General features: G+C 37.8%; 1 protein-coding gene across 1 annotated transcript in view; it reads right to left on the bottom strand.

The window, feature by feature from the left end:
* Window positions 1–17,582, bottom strand: part of radil2a (Ras association and DIL domains 2a) — a 70,889-nt gene that overhangs the window by 18,259 nt on the left and 35,048 nt on the right. Inside the window, exons 9-11 of the mRNA XM_055152624.1 lie at window positions 13,227–13,446; window positions 11,447–11,619; window positions 3,601–3,745 (exon numbers count right to left, since the gene is read on the bottom strand). Of these exons, the coding sequence (XP_055008599.1) occupies window positions 3,601–3,745; window positions 11,447–11,619; window positions 13,227–13,446 (538 nt within the window). The remainder of the gene's footprint in view (window positions 1–3,600; window positions 3,746–11,446; window positions 11,620–13,226; window positions 13,447–17,582) is intronic.

Genomic DNA, 17,582 nt, shown 5'->3' with positions numbered 1-17,582 from the left:
AGGTGGTTTTATAGCTCAGAAATACTTGGAAAAACAGACATTCTGACTGTGAGCGGGGTCGCCTCTCCACAGATCTGACCTGTAACTCAATCTGGTTTGGTTTCCATGAAGACAGAATTTAATACCATACTGTGAAACATTCCAGACAAATAATAATAACAATCTCTAGGACGAAAAGCTTTTGACGGACCCTCCACTTTAAAAGTTACACGATGCACCTTTTAAAAAACACTGAACAATGGACTTCAAAACATACGAGAAGATATGTGTGCAGCCTGAAAACAAGACCTAATAATACAGGAGGAAGTGTAGGGAGGTTGGGTCAGGTCTGAACATGCACGGAGACGTGGTTCAGAGTCGTGTTACCGACATTTACAGTAAACAGATCCACGCTGTTACTGCCGGGGCCTGCCATCTCGACGTGAATGGAAAAACGTCATCTGAAATTACAACCTTGGGGTTTTTCAGACTCAAAAGCAGCTGACATCTGTCTGTGTGCGCAACGGAGGATTAAGGAGAAGGTACAGCTTTGTTTAATACCGGTGATTGAGATTTTGGAATGTTTGTTGTGAATCATAAAGGGTGGATCCGACAAAGGCAGGGTTTACATGCAAATCTGAGCGTCATCTGATTTGATGGTTGTCTGATTTCAGATTAATCATGTATTCACTGTGTCATTTATACGGTTACTGGCGTGATCTGATTTCTTTCTGATTTTTCACACCTTCGTAGGATTTAACAATGGTAAACTAAGCAAAAAAAAAGGCAAACTAAAAATGAAAGAATAAATGCACCATGTAACTTTTCTTGTATGAGTCCATTTTGATTTTTCTGATACAGATTTGTGCTGACCTTTTTATTTTTTTAGAGTTTTTATTTGTATATTTTTGTTTACTCAAATTATGAACATGTTTAAAATAGCAGGTCTCAAACAATAATAAAAAATACTACTAGATAATACTTTTAGTTTTCAATCCTGTTCAAATATTTAGTGGAGTAGAAAGTACAGATACCTGCTCTCAAATGTAGTGAAGTAAAAGTAAAAAGTATCCACTGTAAAATGTACTCAAGCAAAGTACAGATACTGTAGATTTATACTTAAAGGTGCACTGCGTAACATTTCTAGTGGAGGTTTCGCCAACTGCTTGTTTCCATGGAGAAGTTACTGCTTTGTCTAAAAAGTTTCAAGCAGGTTACAGCATTACACTACATTACATGTCAGATCTGTAGAGAGTCGTTTCTATTCACAGAAGGAATTATGGTATTTTTGAACAATAGAAACATCTGTAATGAATAAATGATAAATCAGGGGTGTCAAACTCAAATTCACAGAGTGAATTCACAAATTCAGATTCACACAAAATTAAAAAATTGGAACTAAGTCGTGGGTCAGACTAAATATTTATTGAAAATTTTCAACAATATCTGCATGTTTTTTCTTCTTTCGAGATATGTAATGTTAAACCTTTTCTTATTAAAATAAATGTTTAATAATAGTTTTACTTAAACACTGAATCCAGCACAAGCATAATATGAAATAATAACAAAATATTTAATAAATAATGTCTCTATAGCCTGTGGCCAGCCAGCTCTAATACATATTTCATATGATCTCACGGGCCAAATATAGTCATATTGTGGGCCAAATTTGGCCCCTGGGCCTGAATTTGACATGTCTGTGCTAAATGGATGTGTTTAAAGTCATACCATGGAGCATTCCAGGGAAGACAATAATATCTCCATGGAGACAAGCAGGTAGCAGAACCTCCAGCAGAAAAGTTAGACTGCAAAAAACTTGTCCTAAACTTTATCCGAAAATGACTTAAAAATAGCGTCATGGACAGATAATTTTAGTTGACAAGTTATTACCTCCGCCAAGGAGGTTATGTTTTTGCCGGCGTTTGTCTGTTTGTTTGTTTGTTTGTTTGTCTGTTTGTTTGTTTGTTTGTCTGTTAGCAACATAACTCAAAAAGTTATGGACCGATTTTGAGGAAACTTTCAGGATTTGTTGGAAATGTGAAAAGGAAGAACTGATTTCATTTTGGGGGGGATCCGGAAGAAATCCTGGATTCAGGATCACTTTGAAATTTTAGTTAACATTGTGGTAAATGGGGCCAAAAAATTTGACTCAGGGATGGACAATGGGATCCTCTTCCAAAGGCTGATCTGGATCTGATCCAGAAGACTGATTTTATCGCAATTTATATAAAAAATGGGGGTAGTCCTTGGCGGAGGTCTGCGCTCTCTGAGTGCTTTTCTAGTTTTAAAATAAACTACCTCTAGACTAGAATTACACAGTCTCAAGAACGCAGAACTAGTAAGTACATGATAAATTTGAAAACAAGATGAATAACCTGATATAAGTTTTCAAATCTTGCGGTGTACGAGGTGCGTGTTTAAGTACAGTACTTTTACTTAGTTCTCCCTCTGCTTATGTAAACACAAAACAAAAATCTGACGCCCATTTGAGTAATGCTGCTTTCTCCAAACAGAACATTCCCTGATAGTCCAAGATTAATTATTCCCAAGTTTAACTCAGATGACCCCGGATCCAAACAGAGCACGGATCAGATGCACCTGGAGAGAGGCGTGTTTACAAGAACAAGAAGAGATTTTATAAAATTTCCCACAAAAACATCTGGGCTCCCTCCTCCACCGCTTCACCCCTCTTCTCACTCCTTCCTCTTCCTTGTCTCTCCTCCCTTCCTCACCCCTCCACCCCTTCCTCCCTCCCAATCCCTCCATCCCTTCAACTTTCCACCCCTCTACCTCCTCTCCCTCCATCTCACACCCCTGCTTCCTTCCTCTCCTTCGTTCCTCTGCTCCTTCACCCCCCTTCCTCTCCTTCCACTCCTCCACCCTCCTCTCCCTCCATCCCTTCACTCCTCTACTCCTCCACCCCACTTTCTCTCCCTCACTTCTCCTCCCCGCCTTCCTTCCAATCCCTCCACCCATCCATCCCTTCAACTTTCCACTCCTCCACCCTTCTCTTATTCCATCCCTCCATCTCTAACCCTCCATCTCCCCCATCTCTCGCCTCTCCACCCCTTCCTCTCCCTCGTCCCTCCACTCCTTCACTCCTCTACCCCTCCACTCCTCCACCCCCTCTCCCTCCATCTCTCACCCCTCCACCTTTCTACTCCTCCATTCCGCTGCCCTTCTCCCTCCATCCCTCACCCCTCCTCCATCCCCCTCTTCCTCCCTTATCCCTTAACTCCTCTACTCCTTCACCCCTCTCCATCTCCTTCCACCCCTCCACCCTCCTCTCCCTCCATCCCTTCGCTCCTCTTCTCCTCCACCACTTCACCCCTCTTCCTCTCCTTCCACCCCTCCACCCTCCTCTCCCTCCATCCCTTCACTCTTCTACTCCTCCACCCCTTCACCTCTCTTCCTCTCCCTCACTCCTCCTTCCCCGCTTCCTCCCTTCCAATCCTCCATCCCCCCATCTCTCACCCCTCCATCTTCCCCATTTCTTGCCTGTCCACCCCGTCCTCTCCCTCAGCCCTTCCTCTCCATCTCCCTCCATCCCTCACTCCTCCACCCTTCTCTCCTGTCGTCCCTTCACCCCTCCACTCCTCCACCCTTCTCCCCCTCACTCACCTGTCCTGTGCGCGGCGCCCCTGTCCTCCCCGGCAGGGCTCCAGCAGGGGGGGCCGGTGCGCGTGGAGCTGTACTCCCGGAGCATGTGGTGGAGCTGGGCCGGGTTCAGAGCGGCAAACTCCGCCCTCAGACTGGACCATGACGCCTGGATGGACATGAGACAACATCATGTGAATACTGTGTGTACAAAGAGAAATAGAGTGGAGGGCTTCAGAAAACATGGACACATTAGAATAACACGGAGACGAGCTACAAAGGCACATGTGCTGTTCCCATAGAGACTCTTTCTATTCACATGTGCTCGTACGGCTCGGGTCTGCAGTGGCGTCTTACACTTACACAAACTTTATTGATCCACAAGGGAAATTACTTGGACACAGAAGCTCACACAATATAATATAATAACAAAGAGAAAAAAATATAAAAAGTAATCATAAATTCTAAAATAAGTAGCAAAAATAGCAAGAGACTGGTGTCAAATAAGGCGTAATTATATAAATGGAAATGTACAAGTAAAATACAATAAAATAGAAAAAAGTGATAAAAATATCTCAGAGGTCATAAAGAAACCAAGTGCAAAGATGACCTATGTAAACAGAAGTGGGTAGTACTCAGTTACATCTACTTGAGTAACTTTTTAAAACATACTGTACATTTCAGAGTACTTTACAAGCTGTATATTTCTACTTGAGTAATATTTTTATTGAAGCAACATTTGTGTCTACAAGTCTACAAGTGACAAAAGCTTTATGTGACAATATGAAATGATTTAATCATTTGTGTTTCTTGCTCCGCTCCTTCAGATATGATTTAGTTTTTCTAATTTTCATGTCTATTCTTTCAAAACTGCAGATTTTGTGCATTATGGTATTTAACGATTTGTATGTATTTGTACTTCTACTAATATTATTTTGAAGTAACATTAATCTTACTTAGGGGTGTAATGATATCCAAGTCTCACGATACGATATTGTCAGGGTATGAACCTCACGGCATGATATTTATTGTGATATCGTGGGAAAGCTCACGTTATGGTGGGGAGGCTCACGATTAAGGATGTAACGATATCCAAATCTCTCTGTACGATATTTTCACAATATACATCTCACGGTATGATATTTATTGCGATATTTTGTGGAGACAAACAAAACTGTTAATATGCTACTGTTTCCTCTAAGACTTAAAAGTGATTAGAACTGTTATTTCTTCATGTAGTCTACACTGAAATGGAGCAAAGGATCATGGTCTATGTAGTTCCCTCTGTGTTTTTTTTTTAGCTATTGCTGCACCATAACTCTTAATTTAAGCAAAGAGACTTGTAATTCGATATATTGTGATGGCCCACAATATTATTGTGAGAACTCTGACGATACGATATCACGATATTTCTGTTATTGTTACATCCCTACTCTTACTTGAGTAAACTTTTTCAATACAGTGTCTACAATAAATGGTCCAATACTACATTTACCTGTACTTTTTATTGTAATGAAAGTCATCAGGCCAAGTCAGATCAGTGGAGAGGTGACCCATGCACAGTAGAAATCTATGTTTTTCAAAATATTTGATCAGTAAAAACTGTAATTGTATAAACTGATAGATGCAATTGGTGCAACAGTCCAGAAAAAAACATAGATCAAAAACATAACATCTCTATGGAGACAAACAGGTGTCAGATTCACCAGAAAAGTTACATAATGCACCTCTGAATTCTGAAAAGTCACATTTGGATTGCACCATGATCCATAACCGTAAGTACATGTTACAGTATCTGAATAAGTAATGTGAGGAGAGCTTTGGAAATGAGGAAACTGGTGAGTCATGCTAAAGAGCTATTTATACAGAGAAATATGTGAAAATTAAAGGATTAAAAAAACTCTTTTCTGCCTGCTCCATGCTGAATAGGTGGAAATCCGAGACTGCCCAGACTGCCAGGGGCCACTATCAAAAACACAAAAGTTAAATCTTGTGAAAGTTATGCCCTTAAACGTAGCCTTAAAGGGCCCATATTACACTATTTTCAGAAGGAGCTGTTAACTTGAAAACTACCACTTAATGACATCACAAGGTAGCACAAAGCATTTTGAGCTTTGGAGATGTATATAATAAATAATAATAAAGAATAATAAAAATACTCAAACATGTGTAAATGAAGCAAAACACAGCTCCAGGTATGTTTTTGAGGAGGTAACAACATTATAACATGGCGTAAAGCTCACAAGAGACAATTTTGCGTAATATAGGAGCTTTAAGCAGTTCATATTTTATCAAATGTTAATAATACGTTTTTATTTTAATTTAAAATGTAAACATTGTAATTAATCTTGCTTAAATAGTCTAATACAATCTAAAATATAATATCATTTGCCATACGTACGTACATATTTCTTCCATATGATCTCAGCCCCACTCAAGTATGTCATGTGTGGGAGTTATATTGAACAGTTAAACCAAAATAGAAACAAGCAAAACATAGAGTCCCATATGGCCTCCTCCCTCCACTGTAATGTATAGTGTAATTCAAAGTGATCCCAGTGGGCTATTTCTGGCCTGAACTCCAGATGGAAAATCCTAAAATGTTCAGAGGGTGTGTCCCCATTAAATCATCCACAAAATGAGCTCAGGGCAGGAGCGGTGCAGACACCTCATGGACCAGCGACAGACCAGGCTTCAAGACAGAGTAGTTTAGCAGTAACAGTAGAAGTAGTAGTAGTAGTAGTAGTAATAGTATCACTAGCAACAGAAATAGTAGAAGTAGGCTAGATTATTTTGAATCCTTAAAGGTCCTATATTAAACAAGATAGATTCTTGTGAGCTTTAAGCCATGTTATAACGCTGTTGCCTCCTCAAAAATATACTCAATAGTTTTGTTTCATTCACACATGTTTGAGTATTTTGTTTTAGTTTAGTTTAATCTTTATTTGAAGGTACAATGTCTCATAAAAACAAGAGTTGTTCCACACCAGATTATAGATAAATAGCTAGTTTCCATCTGCAGTCTTTATTATTAGTTTGTCTCCAAATCTCAAAATGCTCTGTTCCACCTTGTGATGTCATGAAGCTACTTTTTTGTTTAGTAGAGACTGGCAATTCCAGGTCTGTTTGTGATGAGGAAACAACATTAACAAAAAAATTAACAACATAGATCAGAAAATAGCAAAATATGGCCCCTTTATTTTTGTAGGAGTAATTTAGTATAGTAAAGTATAGTATAGTATTGTATAGTATATTGTAGAATAGTATATTGTAGTATAATATAGTATACTGTATAGTATAGTATAGTGTAGAATAGTGTAGTGTAGTATAGTATTGTATAGTACAGTATAGTATAGTATACTGTAGAATAGTATAGTATATTGTAGAATAGTATAGTATAGGACAGTATACTGCAGAATAGTATAGTATAGTATAGTATTGTATAGTACATTATAGTAAAATAATTTAGTAGAATAGTAATACTATAGTAAAATAATTTTGCAACAGTAGTAGAAGTAGCAGCAGCAGCTTTTGCAGTAGTTTTGAGAGCTGTTATAAATGTCACAGTGATTGGGAGAAGCGGCAGTAAAAGTAGTAGGACTTAGTAGGACTCGTGCGTGCTGTAATTTCTCTTTAGTCAGTTAAGACCGGTTATGAAGCCAGAGCAGAAACACAGAAACTGTTCTATGTCAAAACCAGGAGCGTTTGAGTGACGTGACATTTCCAGGAGGCATAAACCAGAGGGCCTGAAAAGTGTGTAATCCCCCACACAGGAACAGTTCAGTGCATTCCTCTGAGTTTTCAAACACAAACAGGCTCTGGATCAGTTCGAACAGAAGTACAGTGTGGGCTCACGGGGATTAAGAGGTAACCAGGCACCTACTGTACAGACCATGTGAAACAGGTGTAGTTAAAGGGCATACATGTTAGTGGTGGTGGAATGCAATAAAGTAACAGTAGGAAGTATTTTAGATATCTTTTACAGTGGATACTTTTTACTTTTACTTCACTGCATTTGAGAGCAGGTATCTGTACTTTCTACTGAACTGAAAAGTATTTTTATTATTGTTTTAGAGGTGTAGAAAAGGCTTCATTCATAGTTTAAGCAAACAAAAATCTACAAATAAAAGCAGCTAGAAATGGTAAATGTACACATTTTTATATAGTGCTTTTTAGGGCTGTAACAATAACCGAAATATCGTGATAATGTATCCGTCAAAAGTCTCAATATTATCGTGGGCCATCACAATATATCGAATTACAAGTTTCTTTGCTTAAATTCATTGTTATGGTGCAGCAAGAGCAAAAAAACAGACAGTGCTACATAGACCATGATCCTTTGCTCTGTTTTAGTCCAATCTACATAATAAAACAACTGTTATTAAGCACTTTTAAATCTTAATTATTTGGATTATGACAGAAAAGTAGCATTTTTACAATTTTGTTATCTTCCACAAAATATCACAATAAATCTTGTACCATGAGATGCATATCGTGAAAATATTGTATCAAGAGATTTGGAGAGTGTTACATTACATACACCAGTGTAGACAGACACTAGGGGCAAAGGGGGTGCCTTGCCCAAGGACACAACAACATCATTCATCTGTGGGAGCTGGAATTGCACTGCCAACCTGTGGGCCAGTGGATCTGACCGCTCTACCAGTGATGTTTATATCAAGAGCGGGATACAAACCAGCAACTATTGTCGAAAAATCTATTCTGTAGATTACAGGTGTTAAACATAAGGCCCGGGGGTCAGATCCGGCCCTCCAAGACCTTTAATGTGGCCCTTGGGTGATTTTCTACTAAAATATTTTAAATGTTGAAATTGAATTTTTCTTAAAGTTTCAGGTTGTTCATAATATTATAATATTATAATAAGAAAAAGTTCATCAATTAAAAAAGATTTCTGTTATAGATTTGTGTTTCTCTGCACAAATATTTGAACTTATTGTTATTTTGGGGGTTTATATGTCATGAGTTTTCTGATCCGGCCCCTTTGGGATCAAATTAGGTTGGATATGGCCCCCGGACCAAAATGAGTTTGACACCCCTGCTGTAGATTCTGTTGGACAAAATTCAGCACAAATCTGTAGCAAAAGCTTTTTAGATCTCAAAATCTGAGCAAAACACTTTTACTTTTTACTCTTTAAATATATTTTATACTTTATAAATATCACATGATTAAATCTACTTGAGTATTTTATTTTTTTTTGCTCTGGTATCTGTACTTTTTCTTGCATAACTAAATTTCTTCCACCACTGCATGTTGAACTACTAATTTCACTAAAACACAGTTAACATGATTGAATTTAAGATTGTAGTTTTGTAATTGTGGTGAAGTTTATAATTTGACTTCTTGGGTGGACATGGGCCTACGTAGAAGTCCATAACTGTTACCTAGCAACCATAGTGTAAACAATGACCAAAACGTGCCTAAATTACACAATAGTTAAGATTAGACAAAAAAAATTATGAAAACCTTTATATTATTAATTTAATGTGTAAACTGTCTCTGCAGAATTGATGTCATAGAAAGAGATTTTGTTACATGCTACTTCTTGTATTTTCCAACTTTTGTTTTCTATATTTCTTCGTTAATGGACACGTAACTGATGTAAAACTATGCCAAATAAAAGTCAGAAGTCAGAAAAAAAAAACAACAACATATTAATCTGTTAAATGCACTTTAAGTTAAAACATTTTGGGGTAAAAAATACACATCTTCTTTAAATTACTGTGCAATGTCTAGGCCGTGTACTTTAAGTGTATCCTTGGGCAAGACACTTCAAACATCTTGGTTGTTACAGTGTGCCAATGGGGTTGAGATTTTTAGTGCTCAGAGATGGAATATGAAGATTAAAGCGGAGATGTTTCACTTCTTCGGGGTATTAACTACTAACACATAACATATTTAGATCACCACATTACTTTGAAAATGCTTTATTTGCAGAAAAGAACGTATTATTTGATTTAAGTTTAAGTTCCTTTTCTGACATTAGGAGTCTCCCCTCCCATTGTTCCCTGTGCTAAGTCACTCCCCCTTCAGAGTGCTTTAACAACACAATCAACGTGCAACTCGCTAATGAAACTACTGCACATCACATCAGGTTTGTGAAGCTGTAGTGTATTGATTTGTAAACTGCTTTTGTATAATTACGAAAAATTGCCACAAAGGAGAATTTAGGCTTGTGGGCGGAGCATTGGACAGAATCGCAGTGCCAATCGTAAGGAATAGTGCCCAGGAAAGATCAATAGACTACTCAAACATGCAAGGATGACATCTAAAATCTCTTCAGGAATGTTGTCGATGAGGGAACGTTATAAAAAGAAAGGCATAAATCTCTGAAAAGTCAATTTCGCTTAACACCTCCTCTTTAAAAGTGCATTATGTAACTTTTCATTTGGGGGTCCTTTACCTGCTTGTTTCTTTATGTCATTCCTCTATCAGGAATGTTCCACATTAAGGCATTAAAGAGCTCTACCCTGCATTTATTCAATTACAGGTGGTTTTATAGCTCAAAAAACACCTAGAAAAACAGGCTTTCTGACTGTGAGCGGGGTTGCCTCTCCACAGATTTGACCATACAACAAAGCAATAAAAAGCTGTACCAAACACGCAGCTTAGAGATGCCAAATCCTGGAAAAAAATAATCTGAAATATACAAAAATATGAAAAATTAACCACCCAGTTTTTACAATATTGTCCTGATTCTAACATATTATCCACCTCTTCACCAGACTGACACTTACATAACTCTCTGAAAGTTGATTTTGTATTTCTTTGGTATTTTAACTTGTTTCTAGTGTGATAAGTGAAATCAGATGGAGCTTTGTTGACCTGAATCTCAGTCTGAATCTGTGTGTAGCGATCACTGGGGGATCATTTCACTGTTTTTGTTTAGCTCAATGTAAACAGACCAGGTTAAATGGGCCGAGGTCTGGAGACAAATGTCCACTGTGCCATCTGAGGTGAAACCCAAATATGGAAAAGATGGAGTGAGGAAAAAAAACAAAGGTACTTATTTATTTTTGTTTTTTTAGGTTTGGTTTACTGGTTGTTTTGCAACGATTTTGTATTTTTATGTCAAATATACAAGGTTAACCCACAAACGTAGATATAGATTGTAGATACCCCCAAGAAGCTGTAATCTGGTTGGAGAAACTTTGGCTTCCAGTTGTTTTTGTTTAACTCAGTGACAATACAGTAGTAGTAGTAGTAGTAGTAGTAGTAGTAGTAGTAGTAATAGACGTAGTAGTAGTAATAGACGTAGTAGTAGTAGTAGTAGTTTCATTCATACATGTTTAATACACAAATCCTGCATATTTAGGCTTTTCTTTTGGATGATTTCAGCTCTGAATTTACCACTTTCTCCTGAGCTAAAGGTAAAAGGAGCTGCTAACTTGAAAAATACCACTGCATGACATCACAAGGTGGAGCAGAGCATTTTGAGCATCGGAAATATAGACAGGCTGATAATGCAGGATTACTCAAACGTGTGAATGAAACAAAACACAACTCCGGGTATGTTTTTGACGAAGTAACAACATTCTAACATGTCTTAAAGCTTAAAAGAGTCAATTGTGCATAATAAAGGACGTTTAACATTTCTGTAAATATGACAAAATTAGCCAAGAAAGTTTTTTTTTTTTTTGCTGTAGTTCCATGACAGCTCAACTCATATTAAGGCAAATGTTTCCTCACTGATTTTCACAGACCTGCCCAGTACAGCACAGGGCTCTACATTTCACTGCAAAGGTTCAAATAAAGTTCAGTTTTGATTAGTTTCGTTTCACACTACTGTTACAATGAAAACATGACAGCCCCGCCCCGGACAGGACAAACAGGATGTGTGCGACCTCTGACCTGCAGGAGGGTCTCTTTGGGCGTGGCCAGCAGATTCACAGCCGCTGACAGCTTTTGGAAGAATTCAGCAGCGACGTCACTCAAACCGATGCTCTGCGTGAAGTCCATGAGGAGGTCCAGGTTCGCTCTTATCTGAACCCCGCGAGACCACTGGTAAAATCCAACCACCGAGCCTGGAAGAGAAGGAGAACATGTCAGTGATTATATAGCACTGTATATCGGTTTTCAAGTATTGGTTCACTCAGTATCCTGGTTGGGCATTTAAATCGATGTAATACGACGATTTCCTGGTCATGTTTTAACTTTTATTTACACAAAGTTGTTCTGTGGTTTCTTGAGGGATAAATCACAGCTACATAACACGTCCATTAGTTTTGTCTTATTTTAAGGTAATAAATGTCTCTGCACTGGTATTGGCAGACATTTTAATCCGTAGTAGTGGAATCGGTATCGGAACTGAAAAAGCAGGATTGGTGCATCTCTACTTGATTATTTAATTAGGTCAAAGGGACACACATACACATTATTTCTGCTGATACCAGATAGTAGTGAATATGAATAGTTATTTCCTTAAAGTACAGTGTGTAACTTTTCTGGTGGATGATTTGCCACATGATGTTATTGCGTTGTTTGGAGTGTTTCACATTATGGCATTACACTTATTTATCTCAACAAGATGAACTAGTTTGCCCTCCTCCCTACCCGAGTGTGTCTCCTGCCTGTGTGCTCTAGTGTGTGTGTTATTTCTCATTGTGTACATTCTGGTTATTCTCACTGCCTTTTATTGAACTGTTAGGCACAATTGCACTTTTTTGTATCATTCTTATTGTTGTGTTTTTAGGGTGACCATGTTTACCATCTGTCCAGGGACTACAGATGAAAAATCACCTCTCTGGCTAATTCTGGTATATTTACAGAAATGTTGATTAATGTACACTGTCCCTGTTAAATAAACCCGCCCAAAAAAAAAAAAAACAAAAAAAAAAAAAAATAAGCACAAGCAAGTGACGGCACAGGGCCACTTTACAGTGTCAACTCTGTGGAGAGGCAAGCCCACTCACAGTAAAAATGCAGGTTTTTAAGTCAATAAAACACAAGCAATTGCGTAAATGCAAGATGGATAGTTAACGTTATACTGTGGAATATTCAAGACGAAGCAATAACATCTCCATGGAGACAAGCAGAAGACTCCTCCACCAAAAAAGTTACGCGTTAGTGCATGTTTAAATGTACAGTATGTAATTTCTGGAGGTGGCACATCACATGCATGATTCCATGGAAGTTAAAATCATAGTTCAGAAGTTCAGAACATTCTCCATCGAGATATCATTCTGTGAAAGATTGTAGCTAAAGGAACAACAATTCCATGGAAAGGAGGCAGATGAGTAAGGACACATGTTTTTTTTATTTTTTAATATTTTAGTTGTGCAATAAACACAACCAACATGGAAAAAAACATGCTTTATTTGAGTCTGTTTTTGGCTAAAAGTTACATACTATGGCTTTAAATAAATGCACATTTTATCATTTAAATACATTGATCTACTTTCTCTTTTGGTATTGACAGGTCCATATACCAAAGGTTAGGATATTCGTTTTGCAACTTTGATGAAAAATTGAAATGAGCTTATAGTTAAAATAAGATGTGGAACATGATTGTGAACTTGATTTGACAGAGACTTCAGAGTTATGCCCTGACATTCATTTTTATTATGAGTACATTATTGTTATTGAAGTCCCATGGGTTAAGTGATTGTGTAGTATTCTGAAAACAGCTCACCTCTCTCCATTAAAGCGTTGAAGAGTGAAGCGTTAATGAAGAAGAAGAGGTAGGCGCAGAGCTGGAGTGAGATGTCGGGGTGGACCTGGAAGGCGGTGAGCAGCTTTAGCGCCTCCTTCAGGACGTCCAGGACATGACCCAGCCCCTCTGGGACCTTCAGCTGCCCTGTGTCCGAGAACGGGTTCCCCTCCAGCAGCCCGGGCAGCGCCGAGTACATGCTCTGTGGACAAGAGGCACGGAGTAAAGAGGATGTACCTGATGTTTTCTCATGCAGTTCAGTAGTTTTACCCCACCACAGACATACTGTATAAGCAGCATAAAGGTACACTATGTAACTTTTTGGTTGGGAGTCTTTCACCTGCTTGTTTCTATGGATATGTGAACCGAAGAACCAGGAAGTGCCTTAGTTTGCATGCTGCTTGTTGTTAGCTTTACTGTGATGGAAAAAATTAGCTCTGAAAGTTGTGAAAAGTGCTTTAAGCTGAAAATCTTCTAAAGCTTCTAATGGTTCTTCTAAATAATTTCTTTAGCCAATAAGGGTATAATGGTCCATGTATTTGTGCCAAACCGTTTTGGTATGGGAGGTTCAATTCAGTGCATGGCTGTGCACAAATGAGTTCACGCAATCTGTGTGTGTTTACATTCCGCCACTACAAGTGCAGCTACCTCTGTCCCTAACAAAAGGGTATTTTCAAATGCTGGAGACATTGTAATTGCATAAAATCTGCACTGGTTTTTCTGACCTTAAATATGAAGATTGTGTAAAACTTCATGCTGGAACTGTTTGTGCTGTGCTTTACTTTTTTGAAAAGTTTTGTTTACTGTCAACAAGGAATTATTTTTTTTAAATAATATTTCATACATTTGTTGCTTATTTGAGAATATTTTATTTGACTTAATAGTTTTACCAAGCAGCACTTTCATTCATTTTGTTTTCCCGTTTGTATAATGTTAAAACTAATTGTTGGTTTAATAAACACACAAATAAACAAAAGCAAATGGTTTTTCATTTTGTTCCCAATACTTTACCGAAAATGAACCGAACTGTGACCTCAAAACCCGAGGTAAGTACCGAACAGTGATTTTTGTGTACTGTTACACCCCAAGTAGGTCTTACATCTCCACAAACCTGACCCTTATTTCTCTTGCTTGTTTACATGAAAATTGTATTCCTTTGGCTATAATCTTCCACATTATGGCATAAAGTTTATCTACCCATGGAGAATGTTCCAAAGTATAGATTTAAATTTCCACGCTACCTCCAAAAAGTTACATTCTCTACCTTTACAAACATGAAAAAAGTCAGATCTCCTAACCTGTCTTTTCAGAGGGCAGAATTGAGTTTTGTCGTCATGGTAATGCTATAAACAATATCTTTACATCCTGGTTCGCGGACAATAAAAATAGCTTATAAGTAAATGATGTACAAACAGCACACAGCAGTCTCAAGAGCTGCTTTTATAATACTTTAATACTTTCTTCCTTCTTTCTTCAAATTCTACTATGGATAAAGTGATTGTCTTGCCTTAGGGTACAACAGCAGTACACTGGTTTGAACTGGGATTGAACCACCAACGTTTTTATTGAGCAAATGCTTAAACCACTGAGTCACCGCTGCCCATATTACCCCTAATTCATGGCATTCTTTCACATTCTTTAAGCCACTGTTTATGTTGCTTTAGCAGAGGAGAAAAGGAAGGCTCTCTCTGAATATACAGGAAATTGCGCAAATCATAACACAAAAGCCCAGTGTCTCGTCCAGGATCCTTCGGTTACAGAGTCTTTGAGTAATTTTAAACCAGAATGTGTCACAACTGCAGTTCAAATGGGCTTAGACATAAATAGCTTTTGGCTGCGTTGGTCAACAGTAGCAGAGGTTACACACACACACACACACACACACGTACACACACATACGTACATAGTTAAAGATCATAAAGAAGGCATTTTACCAGAGAGAACCTGTAATTAGTCAAACATTTACTGCCAGTTACTGTAAAAAGCTGCTCTCAATGGACAAAATGCAGGTTACAACATGTACTTGTGTAGGTTTGGATTATTTTGGATTATTTTGGATCATTAAATCTATGTAATTTGTTTCTGTTGGACGTCCGATCCACCATCTGAACGTCCGTAAACATCCGTGACTGAATAAAGGCAAGACTAGCTTAGTTTAATGCCATACTGTGGAACATTCCAGGCAAAGCAAAAAAATCTCCTTGGAAGCAAACTGGTGTTGGACCCCAACAGAAAAGTTGCATGGTGCACTTTTAAATCTTTTGCTGCTAGTTACTTGGCCATTTTAAACAAAACTTTGAGAGCAGCTTAAATATGACTTTTGATGCTATAGTTAAATTACACACATCTGTTATCATGAAGAAAAGCACGTAACGCCACTAGAGCAAGTTACAGGTCAAATCTGTGGAGAGGAGACTTCCGCACACAAGAATGTTTTTCAATGTGATTTCTTTGCGATAAAACACCTTGAAAATAGACAAGATTGATCAATTTAATGCTATATGGTGGAAAGTTCCAGGCAAAGCAACAACATCTCCATTCATACAAACATTTATCAGATTCTCCACCTGAAAAGTTGCACAGAGTTTCTTTAAAGTTATTTTTGAGAATAACAATGCAGCAAAATTCACTGAGACAACTTTTTAAATAAAATAATTTCAAAACAAAGATCTGAATTATTTGGGATCAATAAAGTACTGTATTTTTTGGACTATGAGGTCCACTTAATTGTCGGAACATTATGGCTACCATAGACAGGAGCCTTGCGGAGTCCAAGAAGTTGATCGCATCAGTGCACAAGGAGCGAGCTGTTTTTCAGAGCTTATAGTTTATGCAAATGAGCCATGTGGTTTTAAGTTTTGTTTCTGCAAAACATAAACCAATGTGCACAAAGCTGCATTAAACACATTATTACTCAATGTATATTTGAGTCCATCTCATAGGAAATAAAAGAACAAACTTAACTAGTGGGTGGTTGTGGAAATTATCCACCCACATTCACTTTCATAATCCACATTCACCAAGACAGGGAGGCAACACCGGGCGAATTACACCATGATCTGCCAATGGATGGTGGATGCCTGGACTAAGGAATCAGTCTCCAATGTTGTCTGTTTGTTTTGTCTTATAAGCCAGTGTGCCTTATGTATGAAAATAAGACAAGAGAATTCAACATTGATATTGTGCCTTATAATTTGGAGTGCCTTATAGTCCCAAAAATACGGTATATATCTCTCTCTCTTTCTCTTACTGATGCTTGTGTTTTGGGCTGTTTATGTCTGAATGAATTGAGAAAGTTCCCACAAACATATCTTGAGAAGTTGTAGAGCATTTAAAGGTACAATAGTTATATTCTGAACCCTACTCCCTCCCTTTAGGATGTGTTTAAGAGAGTGACAGACACAGCTCCAGACTGTACCCATAATTCGACACCATAACTGCCAGTCCAAACAGTGACGCCTCTCACGTGGAGCTGCTGTGTAAATACCCGAAATTCCAGAGAGACTAAAGATCATGACTGTAAATGAATGAAGAGACGTGAAGAACTAGCAAAATAAATAATAATTCAATAAAAAAAAAAAAACTTTTGTAATGTTCAGAGTCATTCAATTAAAGGCCTTTTACCTGATGTTTTTCCCACGTATTTGAGCAGACGGACAGTATAAGGTCAAAATATGTCCACTTAGTCCCATCTGCGTCGCATTGTAAAGCGTTTTACTGTCTGATAATCAGGATGTGCACGTTAACATGCTAGTTGTTGTGAGCTACGCTGTCATGGCAAAACTCTCTGAAAGTTATAGTAAATGATTAGGATGTGAGGAATGCATAAGGTAAGTGAGGAATAGCTCAGGTACAGCGCCTTTAAAGGTGTCAGTGGTTCTCTTTTCACACAAGGTTCAAGGTTCAAGGTTCAAGGTTGTTTATTTGTCATTCAAGCATGCGACAGAAACACATGACAGAACGAAATTTGTTCCTCGAGGCCCAGTGATTAAAATAAATGAGATTAAGAACAATAATAAATAAGCAATATTCAAAAGTACATTAAGAGCATTTAAAGTATAAGTAAAATGTGTTAAAAAATCTGACAGGTACCACCTAAAATAATATTTGGCTTTCCAAGTATACCAGCAGATCTAAATCACGACTTTATAAGGTTGAAATTTTAGCAAACCTGGTTAAAAAAACAAACAAAACTAAACCATGGATAAGGAAGTTCTAAATAATGTTTAACCAAAAAAGGGGGCAAAAAAATCTATAAATCTGTCTCTAAATTAAACAAATGTTCAGATTATAGAGGGCCTAGATTAATGTTCTACAAAATGGATTTAAACTTTTCTC

This window comes from Boleophthalmus pectinirostris, unplaced genomic scaffold, assembly GCF_026225935.1.
Source record: "Boleophthalmus pectinirostris isolate CB_2022bp ecotype Guang Dong unplaced genomic scaffold, ASM2622593v1 HiC_scaffold_17, whole genome shotgun sequence".
In the NCBI taxonomy this organism is placed as follows: domain Eukaryota; kingdom Metazoa; phylum Chordata; class Actinopteri; order Gobiiformes; family Gobiidae; genus Boleophthalmus; species Boleophthalmus pectinirostris.
This window is presented reverse-complemented; position numbering and strand designations above follow the sequence as displayed.